This window comes from Schistocerca americana, chromosome 3 (assembly GCF_021461395.2).
Source record: "Schistocerca americana isolate TAMUIC-IGC-003095 chromosome 3, iqSchAmer2.1, whole genome shotgun sequence".
Lineage (NCBI taxonomy): Eukaryota > Metazoa > Arthropoda > Insecta > Orthoptera > Acrididae > Schistocerca > Schistocerca americana.
Genome location: NC_060121.1, coordinates 343,580,915 through 343,599,365, shown reverse-complemented (window position 1 = coordinate 343,599,365; position 18,451 = coordinate 343,580,915). Strand labels below are relative to the sequence as shown.

Sequence of the window (18,451 nt, the reverse complement as noted above, 5' to 3'; positions counted from 1 at the left end):
GCATAGGACTTCAACGACTTGTCGAATCCATGGCGCGTCGAGTTGCTGTACTAAGCTGGGCGAAAGGAGGTCCGACACGATATTGGGAGGTATCTTTAGACATTTATCAAGTAACTGTAATGCAAAGGAATTCACATTTTTTTCGATACAAAAGATTGAGTAGTTCCAAATATGTAATGATTCCATTCTGTACTCATGCTCTCACGTTTAATTTAAGATGAAGATTAATTTTGGAATGTCTGTGAAGATAATATTAGTTTTTCAGTTTCTGTTCCTTTGTTCAAAGGTTAGTGTTATATTGGCTAAGATACCATTGGAGAAAGATGTAAAGGAGCAAAATATTTTTCCTCTCTGATGATTTTTTCCAACGAGTACAAACTCTAGGGATTGATCGATGAGAAGATACGGTACAAGAAATGTCTAATGAACTTATGTCCTGAAATACATGGTTTCCATGATGCAAACCATTTATTCATCGTATTTTGTTACAGAGACTACTGTTTAAATACGCGCTGTACCATGCACCCACAGTTAGAGTATGCTTGGTTTCCTCCTAGAGGGTGGTACTGTTCCTTATACGTTATGCCCTAGCGCCCTCTCCTGTCTTCGTAATTGGTAATGTTGCGTCCGATTCACTTCTCTTGCTGACTTATCTTGTAGTGGATGTGATACAAAATTGTACACAGTGGTTCCGTATTCTAACTGAGAGGTTGCCAACATGGTGTTTACTTACGGAAAGCCAAATGGCAAAGGGCGGCGGACAGCAAGGTTGTATCAGAGACGTATCCCCGTCGACAACAATCTCAGTGTTCAATGTTTGCAACAGTGTTTGCCAATTATCTGAGACACGGTTCAGGAAGCAGGAAATCGTGAAGGACGTAGCTGAAATATTCGGACTCCATTTGGAGGAAAATGTGATTAACACTGTGAAAAGGCGACCGCCATGTCAGTACCAGGCAGTTGGCCCGCCAGTACAGGGTAAGCCAGACGACCGTGTGGAACATTCTCAATGACAATTGCTACTACCCTTATCACTTGCAACATTTTCAGGACTTACTAGCGACAGACTTTCCATTTTGGGAGCAGTTTTGACACTGGTTTCTTCCCCAGGCTTCAGGATACCGGAATTTGTGTCGTCCATCCTGTCCGCAGATGAGGCCACTTTTACACGGAATGGTATCTTCAACTTTCATAACAGTCGTCTGTGGGATAGTATGCACAACCCCCATAGTATGGTGACAGCGAATCATCAGCATCAGTGCAGCTGAAATGTGTGGGCCTGGATAACTGGCGACCGTATTTTAGGACCAGTCTTCCCTCCACGTTGCCTAACAGGCCAGAACTGTCGGCGTTTCTTGCGCGTGACTTTACTTCCCCTCCTGGAAGAAGTACCACTGATGACTCGAAGGGTTATGCGGCTGCTACATCATGGTGCACCAGCCCACTTCGCCGTTAACGTCCGGACGCATCTCAATAGTGTCTTCCCTGATCAATGGATGGGACGAGAGGTCTAATTTCATAGCCTCAACCCGTGAATTTTCTGGTTATGGGGCCATCTCAAGAGTATCGTGTATGCAGATCCCATTACGGATATGGAGACACTGTAACAGCGTATTCATGCTGCGTTTGACAACATTCGGATGTAGCCTCGCTGATGTGAACTTGTGAGACACTACATGTTGCAGTGCGTATGCACATGTATTGAGGCACGTGGAAACCATTTTGAACAGATACTGTAACTGTGGCTGCATGGTATAGCGCACATTTTCAGTTTACGAAAACGACATATCAGCTTTGAGTCAGGAATAAACGCTATAGTGATTTTACTGTACCAAAAAAACTCCTTGAAATTATTTTGTTGGTTATTTAACTCGTTTCGTTACGTTTCTTGTTGCAGGGAATGCTGTTGGGCGCGTGGAGCGGCTTGTTGGTGGCGCTCCTGGCGGCCTCACACGGTAACGGTAAGAGTCACATGACCACGTAGACATCGATATCCGTGATCTTGGGTTAGCACCGCTAAATGGAGGACACAGGTTGAGCTCAAGGTCAGGTACGAGTCGCAGTCTTCTACGTACTGTCGTTATGTCCTCTGTATACATCAGACTGAAATTCAAAAATGCATTATATTATAACTTAATTAGCTGTGTGTTCTCCAAATATATCGTGGGCTTACACGAGGTAACTGAGACATCTAAACGCTGTACTGTGATGGTTGTATGTCCAGGATGCGCCTATTAATTACATATCCCGGATGCACTTTCGACTCTGCAGCGGAGTGTGCGCTGATGTCAAACCTTTTCGCAGATTAAAACCGCGTGCCAGACGGGGACTCAAACCCAGGCCCTCTCCCTTTCACACCAAGTGCTCTACCGACTGAACTACCCAAGCGCGGCTCATGACCCGACCTCAAAGCGCTAATTCCACCACTACCTCGTATCCTACCTTCCGAGCTTCATAGAAGCTTTCCGCGAAACTTGCATAACTAGCACTCCTGGAAGAAGGGATATTAGAGAGGTATGGTCATAGCCTGGTGTACTGCTTCGTCCACATCCTTTCTTCTACGAGTGATAGTCCTGCAAGTCTCGCAGAAGAACTTCTGTGAAGTTTTGGAATGTAGATGTTGACATAACGACGGAATTAAATCTGTGAGGACGAGTCGTGAGTCGTAGCTGGGTAGCTCAGTCCAGCCGGCGCGGTAGCTCTGCGTGTTCGGTCAGAGGGTTGGCTGCCCTCTGTAATAAAAAAACCGACTGAACAAATCAACGATGAACTTTAACGGGTGTCATGGGTCGTCCGCCACGAACAAATGCAACGAACAATAGAGAACATAATGAGATCAGCAAAAAAAAAAAAAAAAAAAATGGTCGGTAGAACGCCTGTTCGCCAAAGTCAAAGGTCCTGTGTTCGAGACCCGGTCCCACATGCAATTTTTATCTGCCATTAAGTACATTTATTATAAAATATATATATAGGCTGAAGCGGAACCCAGGTTTCCCGCTTACTAGGCAGGTGCACTGGCCACTAAGCCACCTTGGCCCATTGGTTAGCACAACTGCACGGATTACCCTGGCATGCCTCCCTCCTCGATCCAAATCCTCACTGGCGTCCCTGTCTACTTTAAATTCCCCGTTGCACAATAACAGAATTGCCGGTGCCCTCCATGTTCTGGAATAACACCTCCGCATCGAACGTAAATGGGTGAGCGAGCCTGAAACCCATGTGCAGGTACTTACACAAATGAAATTACACAATTTCAGAGACATTACTTGTCTCGATGTGGAGGTGCTATTCCAGAACATGGAGAGGTTCAGCGATTCTGTTCGTGTACAAGGGGGAATTTAAAGTGGGTTAGGTGGCAGCGAGAATTTTATCGACGAGGGAGGCATGCCAGGGTAATCCATGCAATTGTGTGAACTAATGTGCCAAGGTGGCTTATTGGCTAACGCACCTGCCTAGTAAGCAGAAGGCCCGGGTTCGATTCCCGGCCTTGATACAAATTGTCTCTCGCCACTTCAGTCTATATGCACAAAATTATAACTGTATGAGACCAATAAAGTTTCTGACATTGCGTCATTTGGTTTTATATTTATAATGTGTGGCAGATTGGCTCGAAATATGTAGAGGACTGTTAATTCTACCATGATTACATTGGATGCATTAGCTTTTCATTTTTTATTACGTCACAGATTTCTCAGGCGATTAAAAAGACAACACACCACAACTGTAGCGTTGGGCGGTGACCCACTCGCGGCCACGGTCCAAATCTACAAAGTCTTAGCAGTGCACGAGATGTATTACATAACGTATTGCTGCGTAGACATTCTCGAAAACTTTGTGGGCGCACCTAAATTATTTTTCTGCACTTATACCTGCACAGTCGGTCTACATAAGTGTCGCCTGCCTTGTTTTTGTCGGCGACACTGTGTTAAAACTGTCAGCACTCCCATATCACTAGTACCGTACCCTGTAGAAGTCCAACGGCTTTCAAAAGACACTCAGATCCAACCACAGGATTTAAAAGCGACCTACAACCCATTTGTAGTATCTCCTTCAAGAACAAAATAGAATGCCATTCTCAAGTTATTGAGAGGGGCAATCCAGAACATGGAGAGCCTCAGCAATTCTGTAGGAATTTAAAGTAGATTGGGGCGGCAGCGAGAATCTGTATCGAGGATGAAGGCATTCCAGACCTCTCAATTGGGATTCACTGCCCTCTCTTAGTCTGCCTCGTCGTTATCAAACACTACCTCCAGCTGTCTGATGTCGCCACGTTCTCATATGAGACCTTTGTCTACCCACCAGCTGAACCCATCACCTCAAGGGACAGGAAATGAGCTTGCCTACTCTTTTTGTTTTCCGTAGCACAACATCATCTTTGTTGATCACTGACGATCACTCACTCCCGACTCACAAAACATTTTTAAAACCTCAGCTCCTCCTCAAATGGTCCACGACTAAATGACAAACCGAGCGAGGTGGTGCAGTGGTTAGCACACTGGACTCGCATTCGGGAGGACGACGGTTCAATCCCGTCTCCGGCCATCCTGATTTAGGTTTTCCGTGATTTCCCTAAATCCTTTCAGGCAAATGCCGGGATGGTTCCTTTGAAAGGGTACGGCCGATTTCCTTCCCCGTCCTTCCCTAACCCGAGCTTGCGCTCCGTCTCTAATGACCTCGTTGTCGACGGGACGTTAAACACTAATCTCCTCCTCCTCCTCCTCCACTAAATGACACCCGTCCTTCCCTGGCGAACTCTCCCGGCTGACAGGCCGGTATGACGAACACCGCCACGGCTCCGTGAAATTACACTAAAAAAAAAAAAAAAAAAAGACCGATTGGGACGGAAATCTGTAGATGTGACGTACATATACAGGCAAACAACTGATTACCATTTCAGAAAAATTGGATGATTTGTTCATGAGAAAAAGTTTCACAAATTGAGCAAGTCGGTAACGCATTGGTCTAGCTCAGGCTCTTTTGCAAGCAGTTACTCGGCTTGGCGTCGATTGACAGAGTTGTTGGATGCCCTCTTGAGGGATATAGTACCAAATTATGTCCAACTGGCGCGTTAAATGGTCAAAATCCTGTGCTGGGCAGGGTAGGATTTGGCGAGTATGAAGACAAGCAATGGAAATTCTCGCCACGTGCGGGTGGGCATTCTCTTGCAATAATGCAAGCTCAGGATGGCTTGCCATGAAGGGCTACAGAATTGGGCGTAGAATATCGTCCACGTATCGCTGTGCGGTAAGGGTGCCTGCTATGAAATGGAATGGCCCATCACTCCTAGTTGTTGGGCCGTGTGCTAGGTGACAGCCATCGAAAAAGTCTGTAGTTAGTGGAACAACTCGGTAAATATGAAGTTTTCTTTTAGTGCTATCATGTGGCAAAATCTCATTTCGACATCTGGAACCGCTTATAAAATGTGAGGAATGTTGTGAATATTTCACTCTGGCTTTATCGCTGGCGCGGCGTTATCGCAAATCAGTGTTCTGCATCAGAGGAATTTTCTCACGATTGGTGACAGATAGATACCTCTACTCAAGTTTAAAGAAGAATTAAATATGTCACCTAAATTCATACGCAACAACATCTTATGTAACATGCACCAAACGTAAACTTCTGCGCCCCTTTTTTTCGGAGCAAACTTTTTCGAATTTCGTCAGCGTCCTACTTCTACAAAAATATCACAATAAATATGACAATTAAAGAAATGATGGACACATCATAATGAATCTGACATATAATGGTACAAGTAAAGCAAAAATGAATTTTTTTTATAGAATCGTTTCTGAAAAATCGTTTGAGAAAAATTGCAGGGGATGCGCTTCGATTCTGTCATCGCCGACCAGCCGAAAGGTGTCAGGTAGTGTCGGCATCCCCTTCCGACCAAACGAATGAACTCTTCCAGCGCTTTGGACGAAAATTTGTCGCTGCAAATTGGCAACCGAATCCTGTGCGGACTCTAGCTGCGAGCAGCGTGCAGGGTGCGGTCGACGAAAGTGGCGGTGTAGTGCAGGGGTCATTTTTATCTTCCAGTGGTGGAGCAGGATCTTATTTCATCTTAACAGGATAACTACACATGTCGCCACAGAACCTTCCTGATGTCGTGCGACACCAGGCATTGTCTGAGTCGCACACCCGTCCTTGTGTGCACTGGATCTCATAGGAGGGGCATGGGCTGTTCTCCATACTTATGTCACGCAGACAATGGTAACACCTGGAAAACGTCGGAACCTGATGATTACATTAAGAGAAGAACCAAGACATAGCTTCAGGTATTTTGAACAGACTGACAGGAGAATGTATCAAAAGGATAATCCTCACACGCAAGAAGAAGAAAATTTTCTATGGACATTGGTTTGAAAAGTGTTTACTGGCCTGTTACAGCCCATAATGTATAAATCTTTCCCTGTCATTATACACGGTCCAATCACATTAATGTGTCCACTGCCTATGTTCGACGTCAACGTGGAAGAACCACTCGCAGATCGCAGGTGGCAGAACTAACAGTGGAGGGTAAACGAAGTGCGTGAAGGAGGAGGGGGGGGGGGGGGTGGCGCGGACGTGGGAAACAATGCAGCCGTGCCGCAATGTGGAACAAGAAGAATTTATCTGATGCCTAAAAAGGCATGAGAATTGGCTTTTGTCCATGGGTGGAAGTATTTCAGAAACGACTAAATTTGCAAACCGTTCATCTGCCACTGTGTTTAAAGTGTACCGTCCATGGCAAAACGGCGCTATTCAAAACTGGCGCCAAGGCAAGTGTGGTGCACTGCAGGCGATAGATGACAGGTTGAACGACGGCTGCGGAGGTGGGTACGGGTGAACAGACATGCAGTTGTTGAGGAATTGACTGCCCAGATGAACCAAGGAGCTACCAACACTGTCTACTTAGCGACTGTTCAGCGAACGTTGCTGCTTACGGTTCACGCACCTCTGCTGACTGCTAGTCATCGGCGTTCATGGCTGGAATTTGCACGCCAAAGCCGGCCGCGGTGGCCGTGAGGTTCTAGGCACTTCAGTCCGGAACCGTGTGACTGCTAAGGTCGCAGGTTCGATTCCTGCCTCGGGCATGGGTGTGTGTGGTGTCCTTAGGTTAGTTAGGTTAAAGTAGTTCTAAGTTCTAGGGGACTGATGACCTCAGATGTTGAGTCCCATAGTTCTCACAGCCAGTTTTGCACGCCAAAACCGCAAGTGGACGCATGCTGAGTGGCGACAGGTGCCTTTTCAGATGAATCCTGTCTAATGCTCCATTGGACAACTGGCTGTTGGCGTGTACGACGTGAAGCGCCTGAATACAAACATACTGTAACAATTTTCAGAAGGATCCAGGATGGAGGAGGAAGTTATAGTTTTGGGAATCTTTTCGTGACATTGGAAAGCACAATTGATCAAAACAAGCATTCCTCTATCCTTCGGGAAAATGGCGACCCCTGCGTGGTGTTTGTTTTTCCTCGGCACAATGGCATCTATCAACAGGACAGTGCAACGTGTCACACAGTTCGCAGTGTATGTGCATGTTTCTGACAGCACCACACCCTCTGGCCTCCAAACTCTCCGGATTTAAACCCAATCGAGAATCTGTAGGACCACCTCGATCGAACTGTTCGCATCACGGATCCTCAGCCGATGAAGCTAGCGCAGCTGACCACAGCATGGTTCTTCATCCATGTTGGTACCTTGCAGAACCTCATTAACTTCCTTCCTGAACGTCTTGCAGCAGTCCTCGCTGCAAAAGGAAACTATTCAGGTTTTTGATAGATGGTCACATTAATGTGACTGGACAGTGTAGTTGGACGCCTGTATTTGCACTTTGCTTGGTACGTGAACATTACAGTTGTACTAATCTTGCTGAATTTAGAAGCACTTCTTACGATTTCAAAATAATTGTTCTGAGATATGTACAGTTCTTATAAGCCCGCCTTCTGCAAAATACAAAACTATTCTCCTTCGTTTTTGTTAACCTGACATGTTTCGCCACCTTGAAGTGTTGAATCTTCAGTAGATCCCGCTTCATTTTATAATACTACTGGACAGCTGCGCCAACTTTTTTATATTCTTAATTTTTTCATAAGATAGTTGCATGTGCGTTCTTTTTACTATCACTGCTCACTTGAGAATCGTCATTTAAACGTTGGATTTGATGGAGCGTAGTAATTTGGTCCATATGGTAGATGCCGTATACCAAGAAGCGAGGTATTGTCCTGAGTTAAGACTCAGTATAACTGCTACTCAATCCTTGAACGAGTCAAACTCAATTATGACGCGATTAGAAGTGACGATGTAGGAAATGCACAACCTAAAACTTTTGCATGGCACGCTGAAGTCTACAGGCTTTGGCCGTGCACAGTTGCTTTCAAGTTCGAATCCTAACATAGTTATAACATGTTCATTATTTTTGCAATTGTGAATAACAGTACAAGCATCTCCACACAACCGACGCTACAACGTGTTCGTAGTAAAATTAAGAACTACAAATACAATATAAACATGGAATTATGCGAACAAGTTTTTGGTACTAGAACGACTGGGATTTGACAAGACTGGAAACGACTCGATAACCACTTGGATTATGGAGTTGTATACTCATGCTAATCTTGTAATGTGTGCTTATGTCAGGAATTCATAGCTATGTTACTATTTTCATGTAACTAATAAAACTGTTTATCATTTTCTATCATTTTGTTTCATAGGAAAAATAACATATCATCGTAATTCCTGGCATTATCACCTTTCATTTGATGGCATATATGATGTATAACAAGTGTAATTTGCGAGATAGGTCCAATTGTAATTTTCATAAATTATCGTAATTAGAAATAAAACTTCCGGGCAGATTCAAGCTGTGTGCCAGACCGGGACCGCACTGCACACAGTCTGTGAAACATCACCAGGCCTTGTAAAACGCCAAGGTCGCGACCGAGTTCCCAACCGGAATAAGCAACGCTAAGTCAAGAGAATGGTGTTTTTTGAATTTTTATTCATGTGTTAAATCTGTCTGAAGTGGTAGGGAGCTGGAGGGTGGGCGGGTACTGGGACCAACAGATAAGGGATTTTTTACACAATAATTAAAATCATACAATTAAAAGTACACTAATAAGCGCATCACAATCACTAGCAGTTGCCTTGCACAACCAAACTTAAATTCTGACTAGTTTCAGCGACAAACAAAGAATCGCAAATCAAACTGCTGTTAAATGGTTAATCGCCTTGTGGCTTTGTTGATAGGCAGCTGAAGGAAACCAAATGACAAACCTAGCAGCTTCAAAACTGGCTTAATAGCCAACGAAAAAGGCGGGTAATAAGATATGCAAATACAAGAAACAGTTATAGATTAAAAACGCCAAAGGTGAAACCAATGATCTACACTTGACAATTTTGTCGAAGGGCGTATGACTTTAAAAACTTATTAACCACGATGAAGACAACACAAAATTGTAAGGGGATTACAAATTTTACAAATATTGAGTTCAGTGATTTCCAAGTAAGTCAGAACATGTAGAGGTTAACTGAATTAACGGCAGGTGATCACGGGAACAAGCTTGGAATCGGTGAACGGACGTTAAGGTTTGCCTGAAATTCCCGTAAAATGCAAATCAGTATACACAATATATTCAAAATTAAAACCTGTTTTTATGAAACGTTTCATCAATTGCATTACAGATCACGGAGTACATCAGCGATGCTAGAGCGCCACTGAACTGACGCGCAGCGAAAGTCGCTAGAGAACATGTTGACATTTAGTGTCACTAAAGGTCGCTTGTGTATTCATGTCATCATCAGTTGCAAATATAAATACGTAAATTAATAAAAATTTTGTAACTGGCACACAATTATAATTTTTTGTAGGCAGTAGTAGCTAAAATATTATCTAATAATTGAAAGGGAAACAGAACCATATGGACGTAAAACAGTAAATCGAAAAAGACAGCATGTAGTTAAAATTACAGCCTAAGTCGTATTTCAGAATACTATCTTTGTACAATATCAGATATAGAACAAAATAAATACGCAGTAATGTTTATTGACATCTTTTTTGCACAGTGGAAAACTAATTGAGGACGAGATTGCACAGTGTAGACCCTCATACGTAGCTCGCTATGTAGGTGACAAAGAAGCAATTCTTCACTTAGTGATCCTAGTATCACAGTCGCCATCACACACCTGCAGTGGCAAACACATCACAGTCGCCAACACACACCTGCAATGGATAACACATCACAGGAGGTCAGGAGGTCATCTGCACAACATCACCTGCTACATGTACCACATGATACGTAGCCCGAGGTTCACGTTTGATTTTCGACTCTTAACAACCATTACAACAGGGAAACGTTACAATCTCAAAAGCAAAATAGTAATATGACAGCGGTGACAAAGAAAATTCACTAAGACACTAAACTATTTGGGTAAAGTAATGAATAGTCGTAACTAAGAGGCGTAATTACGCGCTATATGCTCATGGATATAAGAGAGGATAAATCTAAGATGTAGCTACATACCGGTCACGGTAAAATAAATACCCCATTCATGATCCAGCGTAAGACAGATGTAACAAGATGACGTTACGTCTGAGGTAACGTGAAATGTCAAGTAATCCGTATCTAAATCTTTAAGTGGCTTAGTGAATTTTCTTTGTCACCGCTGTCGTATTACTATTTTGGTTTTGAGATTTTAATTTTTTCTCTTTTTAACTGTTGTTGAGAGTCCACAATCACACGTAGACCTCGGGCTGTGTATCATGTGATATATCCAAAAGATATTCTTAGGCAGATGACCGGTAATAATTAAGGTGCTTGCTGGAGACTGTGATGTTAAAATCGCGCAATGATGGATTGCGTCTTCGTCACCTACACAATGAGCTACAAGTGGGGCTCTATATTGTGCAATCTCGTATTCAACTAGTTTTCCAATGTGCAGGCATATTGTCAATAAATGTTAATGTGTGTTTATTTTGTCTTATATCTGACGTTGTATAAAGACAAGATTTTGAAATGCGACTTACGATGTAATCTTAATTATATGTTTTATTTTTAGAGTTACTGTTTTATGTCCATGTGTTTACGTATCTCTTTCCGGTTGCAGAAAGTAGCTTAGCTTCTACTTCCTTAAAAAGAAATATAATTGTACACGATTTACCACATTTTTATTACATTTGCATATTTATATTTGCAAGTGAAGATGACCTGAATACACAAGGGACCTCTAGCAGGAAACACTTTCTTTAGTGACTTTCTCTGCACGTCAGTCCAGCGGCGTTCTTGCATCAGTACACTGGACTCGCATTCGGGAGGACGACTGTGCAAACTCGCGTCCGGCCATCCAGATTCAGGATTTCCCTAAATCGCTTCAGGCAATTGTCGGGATCGTCCCTTTGAAAGGGCAATGCCGACTTCCTTCTCCATTCTTCCCTAATCCGATGGGACCGGATGATCTCTCTGTTTGGTCCCTTTCCCCCAAATCAGCCTGCCAACCAATCTTGCATCAGTGATGCACTCCGTGATCTGTTATATGGGATGAATGCGCTTGGCGAATCGTTTTGTAAATACTGCTTTTAATTTAGAACATATTTTATATCCTGGTTTTAACTTTCACACGACAATGCATCTTATATCAACCGTTCCACCAGCTAGATTTGGAGTTATTTCGCATATTATCCACATGTATTAAGCTGTAAAGAGAAATATTTAATAGTAATTCAGCCTACATATGAAACTAATTACATTAACTCTATTTTTGATAATATGTTTTACACTTTGTATAAATTATTCACAGATCAGATGAAGGTAAATCTTCTTTACCGAATCCGGAAATCGTAAATAAAGTTTTTACAAATGTGATCTTGGCTGAGAAGTTGTTGCTCTTCAAGTGGAACATTTACAGATAGCCCATTAGTACTCAGTATGAGAAAGTTAATTTCCAATACATTTCCTCGCATAACTTTGCGAGGAACTAATCCGATCACAATCTACTGTTTTTTCCCCTAAACGTCTAGGTCACGAATTGCTCCGCAATTGGGAATACAAACGGGAATGTAGCAAGGAGCCAGTACACATCTTAGCAACGCTGTGAAATATCAAACCTATCAGGTATTTTTTAGGCGCGGAAGTGGACGGGGAACGGTTGTGCCTGGGCTAGCCCATCGGCGCTCTTCGAGCAGTATTCCACCCAGCTACGTCAAAGAGCTATCCTGGCCCCTTTTGCCTGCACGTACCTGCAAGCACGCTGTTGTGCACCAGTATCGACACTATTGTTGAGCGTAACGACATTAAAATTGTTGGGTCATTAGTTATGTGTTCCGTTTTATTGTCATCTTCTGTACTTATGCTTTGGTCACAGTATGCTTCCATTGGGTGCTGTGTACATTTTTGATCACAGTTTTCATTACTGCACTGTTACCTCGTTCCATCTGTCTACAGTTCCTTAACGTGCATAAGGAAGATAATTAAACGCCGTGCTTAAAAGGAACTGTTATGTCACTTTTGCTGTTCATCCGTTACATCCTATTGCACTTTACAGAGGAAAAGTGGGAATGAAAACAATTTATGTTTGTGTGGTTTCGGTGCACCTACTTCAGTTCGGCTATCCATATTCCATGGTGCGTAATGCTGTTTGGGAGCATGTGGGAAGTAAATACAGGGGGTATCATAATTAATGCTGTTGTGTCTAGACAAGACAGCCTAGACACAATGAGAGGAAGCCGAAAGGCACGCGCTTAAACTCACGCAGGCTGGCGTGAGGTCTGAAAGAGGATACGTAATGAATGCTAGAAAGAAAAGTACGTAACTTCTGGAATACTTAACTTTTATCCATAATTGTAGAACATCGCTCTTGATGATACATGCTTCATATAATAAATATCAATTGAATACGGCGCCTTGCTAGGTCGTAGCAAATGACGTAGCTGAAGGCTATGCTAACTATCGTCTCGGCAAATGAGAGCGTATTGGTCAGTGTAGCGTCGCTAGCAAAGTCGGCTGTACAACTGGGGCGAGTGCTAGGAAGACTCTCTAGACCTGCCGTGTGGCGGCGCTCGGTCTGCAATCACTGATAGTGGCGACACGCGGGTCCGACGTATACTAATGGACCGCGGCCGATTTAAAGGCTACCACCTAGCAAGTGTGGTGTCTGGCGGTGACACCACAAATGGTATGGGCGCATACTCTTGAAAGTACATCATACTAGAGGAAAAAAAAAGGCTCAGTGAGCACAGGTCCACAAGCGAATCATTTGCGAGATAATTGCGACTTTGTGGTTACCAGCCACCACTGATGCGATTCTGCGTAAACAGCGCAAGTGTGGTCTTTGTTTACATTCTCGTGATGTGGAGTAGCAAACAGAATGGATACGACAGTATAGTACACTGTCAGAGTGCCAGTCATTTCAGTTGTTAGCAGTGCGTCAGTTGTATTGTACGAATGTTGGTGGTATCATGGAACATTAGGGCAACGGAGAGCACGCGGATATGCGTTTCATGTGTGGTATTCATGTCTGGTACAGCTAACGGAAATGTATGAGAGGCTGCGCACTTGTACCGAGAAGAATACCCTGCCCGAAGGCAGTCAGAGAGTCTACCGTTTCCAAGGGTGCGTCAACGCCTCCGAGAAACTTGCAGCTTTGCATCTGCTGCGGAAGTGTGTAGGCTTGCACGAATTACTCCTCTACTTCAAGATGTTGTGCGGGAAACAGTTGAACACTCTCCAAGAATCTCGACAAGGAGATTTGCCACACAAATCCCTAGAATGAGGCACAGTAGTATTTGAAGATCAATGCATTGCAATGCAATGTAGTCGTACCACTTCCAACGAGTTCAGCGTCTTAGTGGGGCAAAGTTTTGTCCTAGACTAACTTTCCGTCAGTCTATACAACAGGCAGCTGTAGGCAAATTTCTGTTTGACAATAACATTTTGTTTACAGATGACGTAGCTTTCACTCGTAATGGTGTGTTTCATTATCACAATGAATAATCTAGGGTACAGCCGCCAGCCTGTGAATGAGTCTCCACATCAGCACGTTTCTCGTTGAATCTTTGGTCAGGGGCACTAGATGATCATCTTATTGGGCCATACACGTTACCAAACAAATTGAATGGACGGAATTACCTTCGGTTTCTGCAGCGTCAGCTTGCTGGATTACTAGAGGGTGTTCACTTAGAGCAACACCAGAGGATGTGGCACATGCATGATGGGACACCGGCACATTTTACTGCCATTGTGAGACAATTCCTAACGTAGCCAAAAATTGGTGACCTAGCGAGTGTTTTGGGTACCTGCTGACGTGTGTGAGACAGGGAAGTCCGCCAGTTATTCTGCCTGGCTCTGAGCACTATGGGACTTAACATCTGAGGTCATCAGTCCCCTAGACTTAGAACTACTTAAACCTAACTAACCTAAGGACATCACACACATCCATGCCCGAGGCAGGATTCGAACCTGCGACCGTAGCGGTCACGCGGTTTCAGACTGAAGCGCCTAGAACCGCACGGACTTTTAGGAGTAACAGACACAGCGGAATGTTGGCTGCATGAACAAATTCCATTTCTTTTTTAAGCTTAACACATTATAGTAGTTTCACGCATCCTAGCTGTCAGTGTCACCTGTCTTTCCAATCTTGTGCCTGTAAAGTCCTCTCTGACATATCTGTTCTGACTCCTTCTTCCCATATCCAAATTATTTTATACTCTGGGCGTCGGCAGGTGCTGAAAGGCGTGATGTTAAGAATTCCGCTATCAGCTCGTAAAATTATTATTTTATTGAAACACATACAATTTTACCAGCTGTTAGTGGAATTATTCCTAACATCATGTCTTCCCATGTTGTTTTCACGTCTTCTTCTTTTATTAGTTGGAATCCATTCCATCATCTTCTTAGGCTATCTGTCCTCGCGGAAACGGCTTTCATTCCTGCACCGTCTCAGTCGTTTTGCCTCGATCGTACGCATTACAGGGATGACCAGGTTCATTCTCTTACGTACGCCTTATTGTGAAGTTTATCCCGTAGTATCAATCTACTGCAGCGAGTACTATACATCCTCAGTCGTCACAGGAAATAGCGTCAGCATCCACGTGGAGATTTGTATAAACGAGGAAAACGATACTGAGGGAAATGTTGTGATAAATGACTTTTATATTATCTGTTGTACTGCAGATCAGTTACTTGGAGCTGTAGATCAGCGCGCACTGATTATTGGAAGCTTTTTCTCTTTCTCAATCAGTAGCGCTGCATCTCTTGATTTATTTCTCAAAATGGGCGGCGCTCCGTCTGTAGACACATAAACTAATAAATTTCGTGTCAAACCTACATTTTCTACACTTTCCAGAATGTTGCTATGAAAGTCGCATCCATCTATGTTCCTGTAATATCTGAACTTTCATAGAGCGCTAAAAAATATGGCACAAACTCGTTGCGAAGGTCTTGCAAACGGCTTCTGAACCTCATCTGCCGTAGCCTGTGTGGGACGCGTGGTTTTCGTGTCTGTTAATGCCGCCACTCGAAACAGTTCTGCCTGAAGTGGACATAAATGTTCAGCTGCAGTTAACAAGTATGCTTCAATGAAACCATTCTCCGCAGAAGAGTGCAAGGACTTTGCTAGAAGTAGAGCAATTTTGTAGCTCGTCCGAACGGCACTTTCAGTTGGTTTTTACTTCCTCTTCCTTTCAAGTTTTAAAATCTCTTGTGCACGCTTAGGAACTTCACAATTACCGTTTTCGTATTATTTGACGTGGTAAGACTTGTACTGCCTTCGTGAATTGAACTTCCTGAAAGGATTCAATGCCCTATAATACACTAAAGATTTTACGAACTAATCTTTCTGTCATCTTCAACTTTTGTAGTCCTGTCTTCCTCAGTTGCTTGTAATATTACGATATATTGATAATTTTTACTTATGGACCGTCTGGCAGCAACTGAATAAAACACAATTTTAGGGCCATACGCGTTTCGCCTTTATTTTCTGCACGGCATCGTCAGTGGCCTGGAATATGTACATATTTTTGCTATTTAATTTACATTTTTGTCACTGTACCTGTAGGTTATAAACATTTGACTGTCGGCAACAGAAACCAAAACATTGCATTGAAACAAGCGTTCAGTTCATAGTGCTGTGGAGTGTGGGTAAAAACCGCAAATTGGCAATCATAAGAAGACCAAGAACACCAAAAATGCAACAGGAGCGTAATATGTAAGAAATTGTCCACGCAACCTGTAAGTACAGTTCAAAACATTACTACTTAATAGGAAATACCAACCACCAGAACTGTTTATAACCTACAGGTACAGTGACAAAAATGTAAATTAAATAGCAAAAATATGTACATATTCCAGGCCACTGACGATGCCGTGCAGAAAATAAAGGCGAAACGCGTATGGCACTAAAATTGTGTTTTATTCAGTTGCTGTCAGACGATCCATAAGTAAAAATTATCAGCATACCGTAATCTTTCAGTGTTATAAGATTTCTCGTACTACAAATAGAAATCTGAAGACATTTTTGGTGTTATAAAACGCCGCCTCACCCTTGCTACTATTAGGTGGCACCGCTTTCAGTATTGTGTCTCCCATCTTTCATAGTTAGCGCTCCTCCCGTGTTGTTGCGCAATAGTGCGCACGCATTTTCCTCGCTCCACTCCACACCATGGATGATGTGCTCACGAGCAAGAGCATGAGCTGGCCCTAATGCTCACGCTCAAAACGCTCACTTAGAGCAATACTTCCGAAATCCCATCTCCACTGACAATGTTCCTCTTAATTCATTCAGTTATTTCCCATGTTTCTGTTCCATATGTTGCAACACGTTCTACAATAGCTTTAAATATCCTAATTCATTTCTGATCTAACATTGTCTGGTTGATGTGTACCTTGTCCAATGCGGTTCTTAATTTCACTGCTACAGGATCCAACCTTGACAATAATGCCTTCCAAATATAACAGTCCACAGACCTTACTATCCAAAGATCTAACGTCAGCTCGTGACCGACTCCTTCCGTAAACAAATACTACGTTCTCTCCAAAAAGGCGGTTCTTAACTTCACTGCTACAAGGTCTACCCTTGTTAATTATGACTCCCGAAAATTTGTAACGGTCCACAGACCTTACTGTCACAAAGTCCAAAGTCACGTCTTTACCTACTCTTCCACTAACAAAATACTCCGTTTCCTCTAAGCTAAACCCCATTTCGGATACTCTCTGTGTAAGTTTCTAGCCACGTATTTCATGTCATTCTCATCCTCTACAAAAATGACTTGGTTCAAAAATGGTTCAAATGGCTCTGAGCACTATGGGACTCAACTGCTGTGGTCATCAGTCCCCTAGAACTTAGAACTAAGTAAACCTAGCTAACCTAAGGACATCACACACACCCATGCCCGAGGCAGGATTCGAACCTGCGACCGTAGCAGCAGCGCGGCTCCGGACTGGAGCGCCTAGAACCGCACGGCCACCGCGGCCGGCAATGGCTTGGTCATCAGCAAAATGCGAACTAATATCGAACATTTCCTTCAGGCAGTTGTCAACAGAGCAAATGTGTTTCATACATTTCATAACACAAAGCTATATTTGGTTCTTTTATTGTACTAAGGGTTTCAATTATAAACCATCATCTGGTACGAAACTCGAACAAAAACACCCTGCATATTACGAAAATGGAAACACAGGAGCGCAGCTATTGACTCATTCATTGAAAAAAAAAAAAAATACTGACATGGCAAAAGTTACGGGATACCTCCTAATATCGTATCGGACATCCTTTTGCTCGGCATAGTGCAGCAACCCGACATGGCACTGACTCATTGTTCGAAGCCCCCTGCAGAAACCTTGAGCCATGCTGCCTCTGTAGCCCTCCATAATTTCGAAAGTGGTATCGGTGCAGGATTTTGTGTATGAACTGACCTCCCGAGTTGCCCCATAAATGCTCTGTGTTTGGCCAAATCAGTCTCTCGAATTGCACAGAATGCTCTTAAAACGAATCGCGAACAATTGTGGCTCAGTGACGTGGCGCATTGTGGTTCGTAGAAACTCCGTATTGGTTTGGGAGCATGAACTCCACGAATGGCTGCAAATGGTATCCAAGCAGCCGAACATGACTATTTCCAGTCAGTGACCGGTTCCATTCAATATAAGCACAGTCCACACCATCATGAAGCCACCACCAGCTTGCACAGTGCTTTGTTGACAACTTGTGTCCATAGCTTCGTGAGCACTGCGTCACACTCGAGCCCTGCCATCAGCAACTGGAATCGGGAATCAACTGACAAGGCTACTGGTTTCCACTTATCTAGGATCCAACCGATATGGTCACGAGGCCAGAACAAGCGCTGCAGGCGATGCCGTGCTGTTAGCAAAGCCACTCGTGTCGGTCGTCTGCTGCATAGCCCATTAACGCCAAATTTCGCCGCACTGACCCAACGGATTCATTCGTTGTACATCCCAAATTGATTTGGTTCAAATGGCTCTGA

General features: G+C 43.5%; 1 protein-coding gene and 1 non-coding gene across 2 annotated transcripts in view; both read left to right on the top strand.

Annotated features, from left to right (window-relative positions):
* Window positions 1-18,451, top strand: part of LOC124606071 — an 877,896-nt gene that overhangs the window by 539,860 nt on the left and 319,585 nt on the right. Inside the window, exon 2 of the mRNA XM_047138035.1 lies at window positions 1,898-1,961. Coding sequence (XP_046993991.1) covers window positions 1,901-1,961 — 61 coding nt within the window. The 5' untranslated portion in view covers window positions 1,898-1,900. The remainder of the gene's footprint in view (window positions 1-1,897; window positions 1,962-18,451) is intronic.
* On the top strand, window positions 4,470-4,542 carry Trnaa-cgc. The gene has a single exon. It is a non-coding gene; the product is annotated as a tRNA-Ala (tRNA).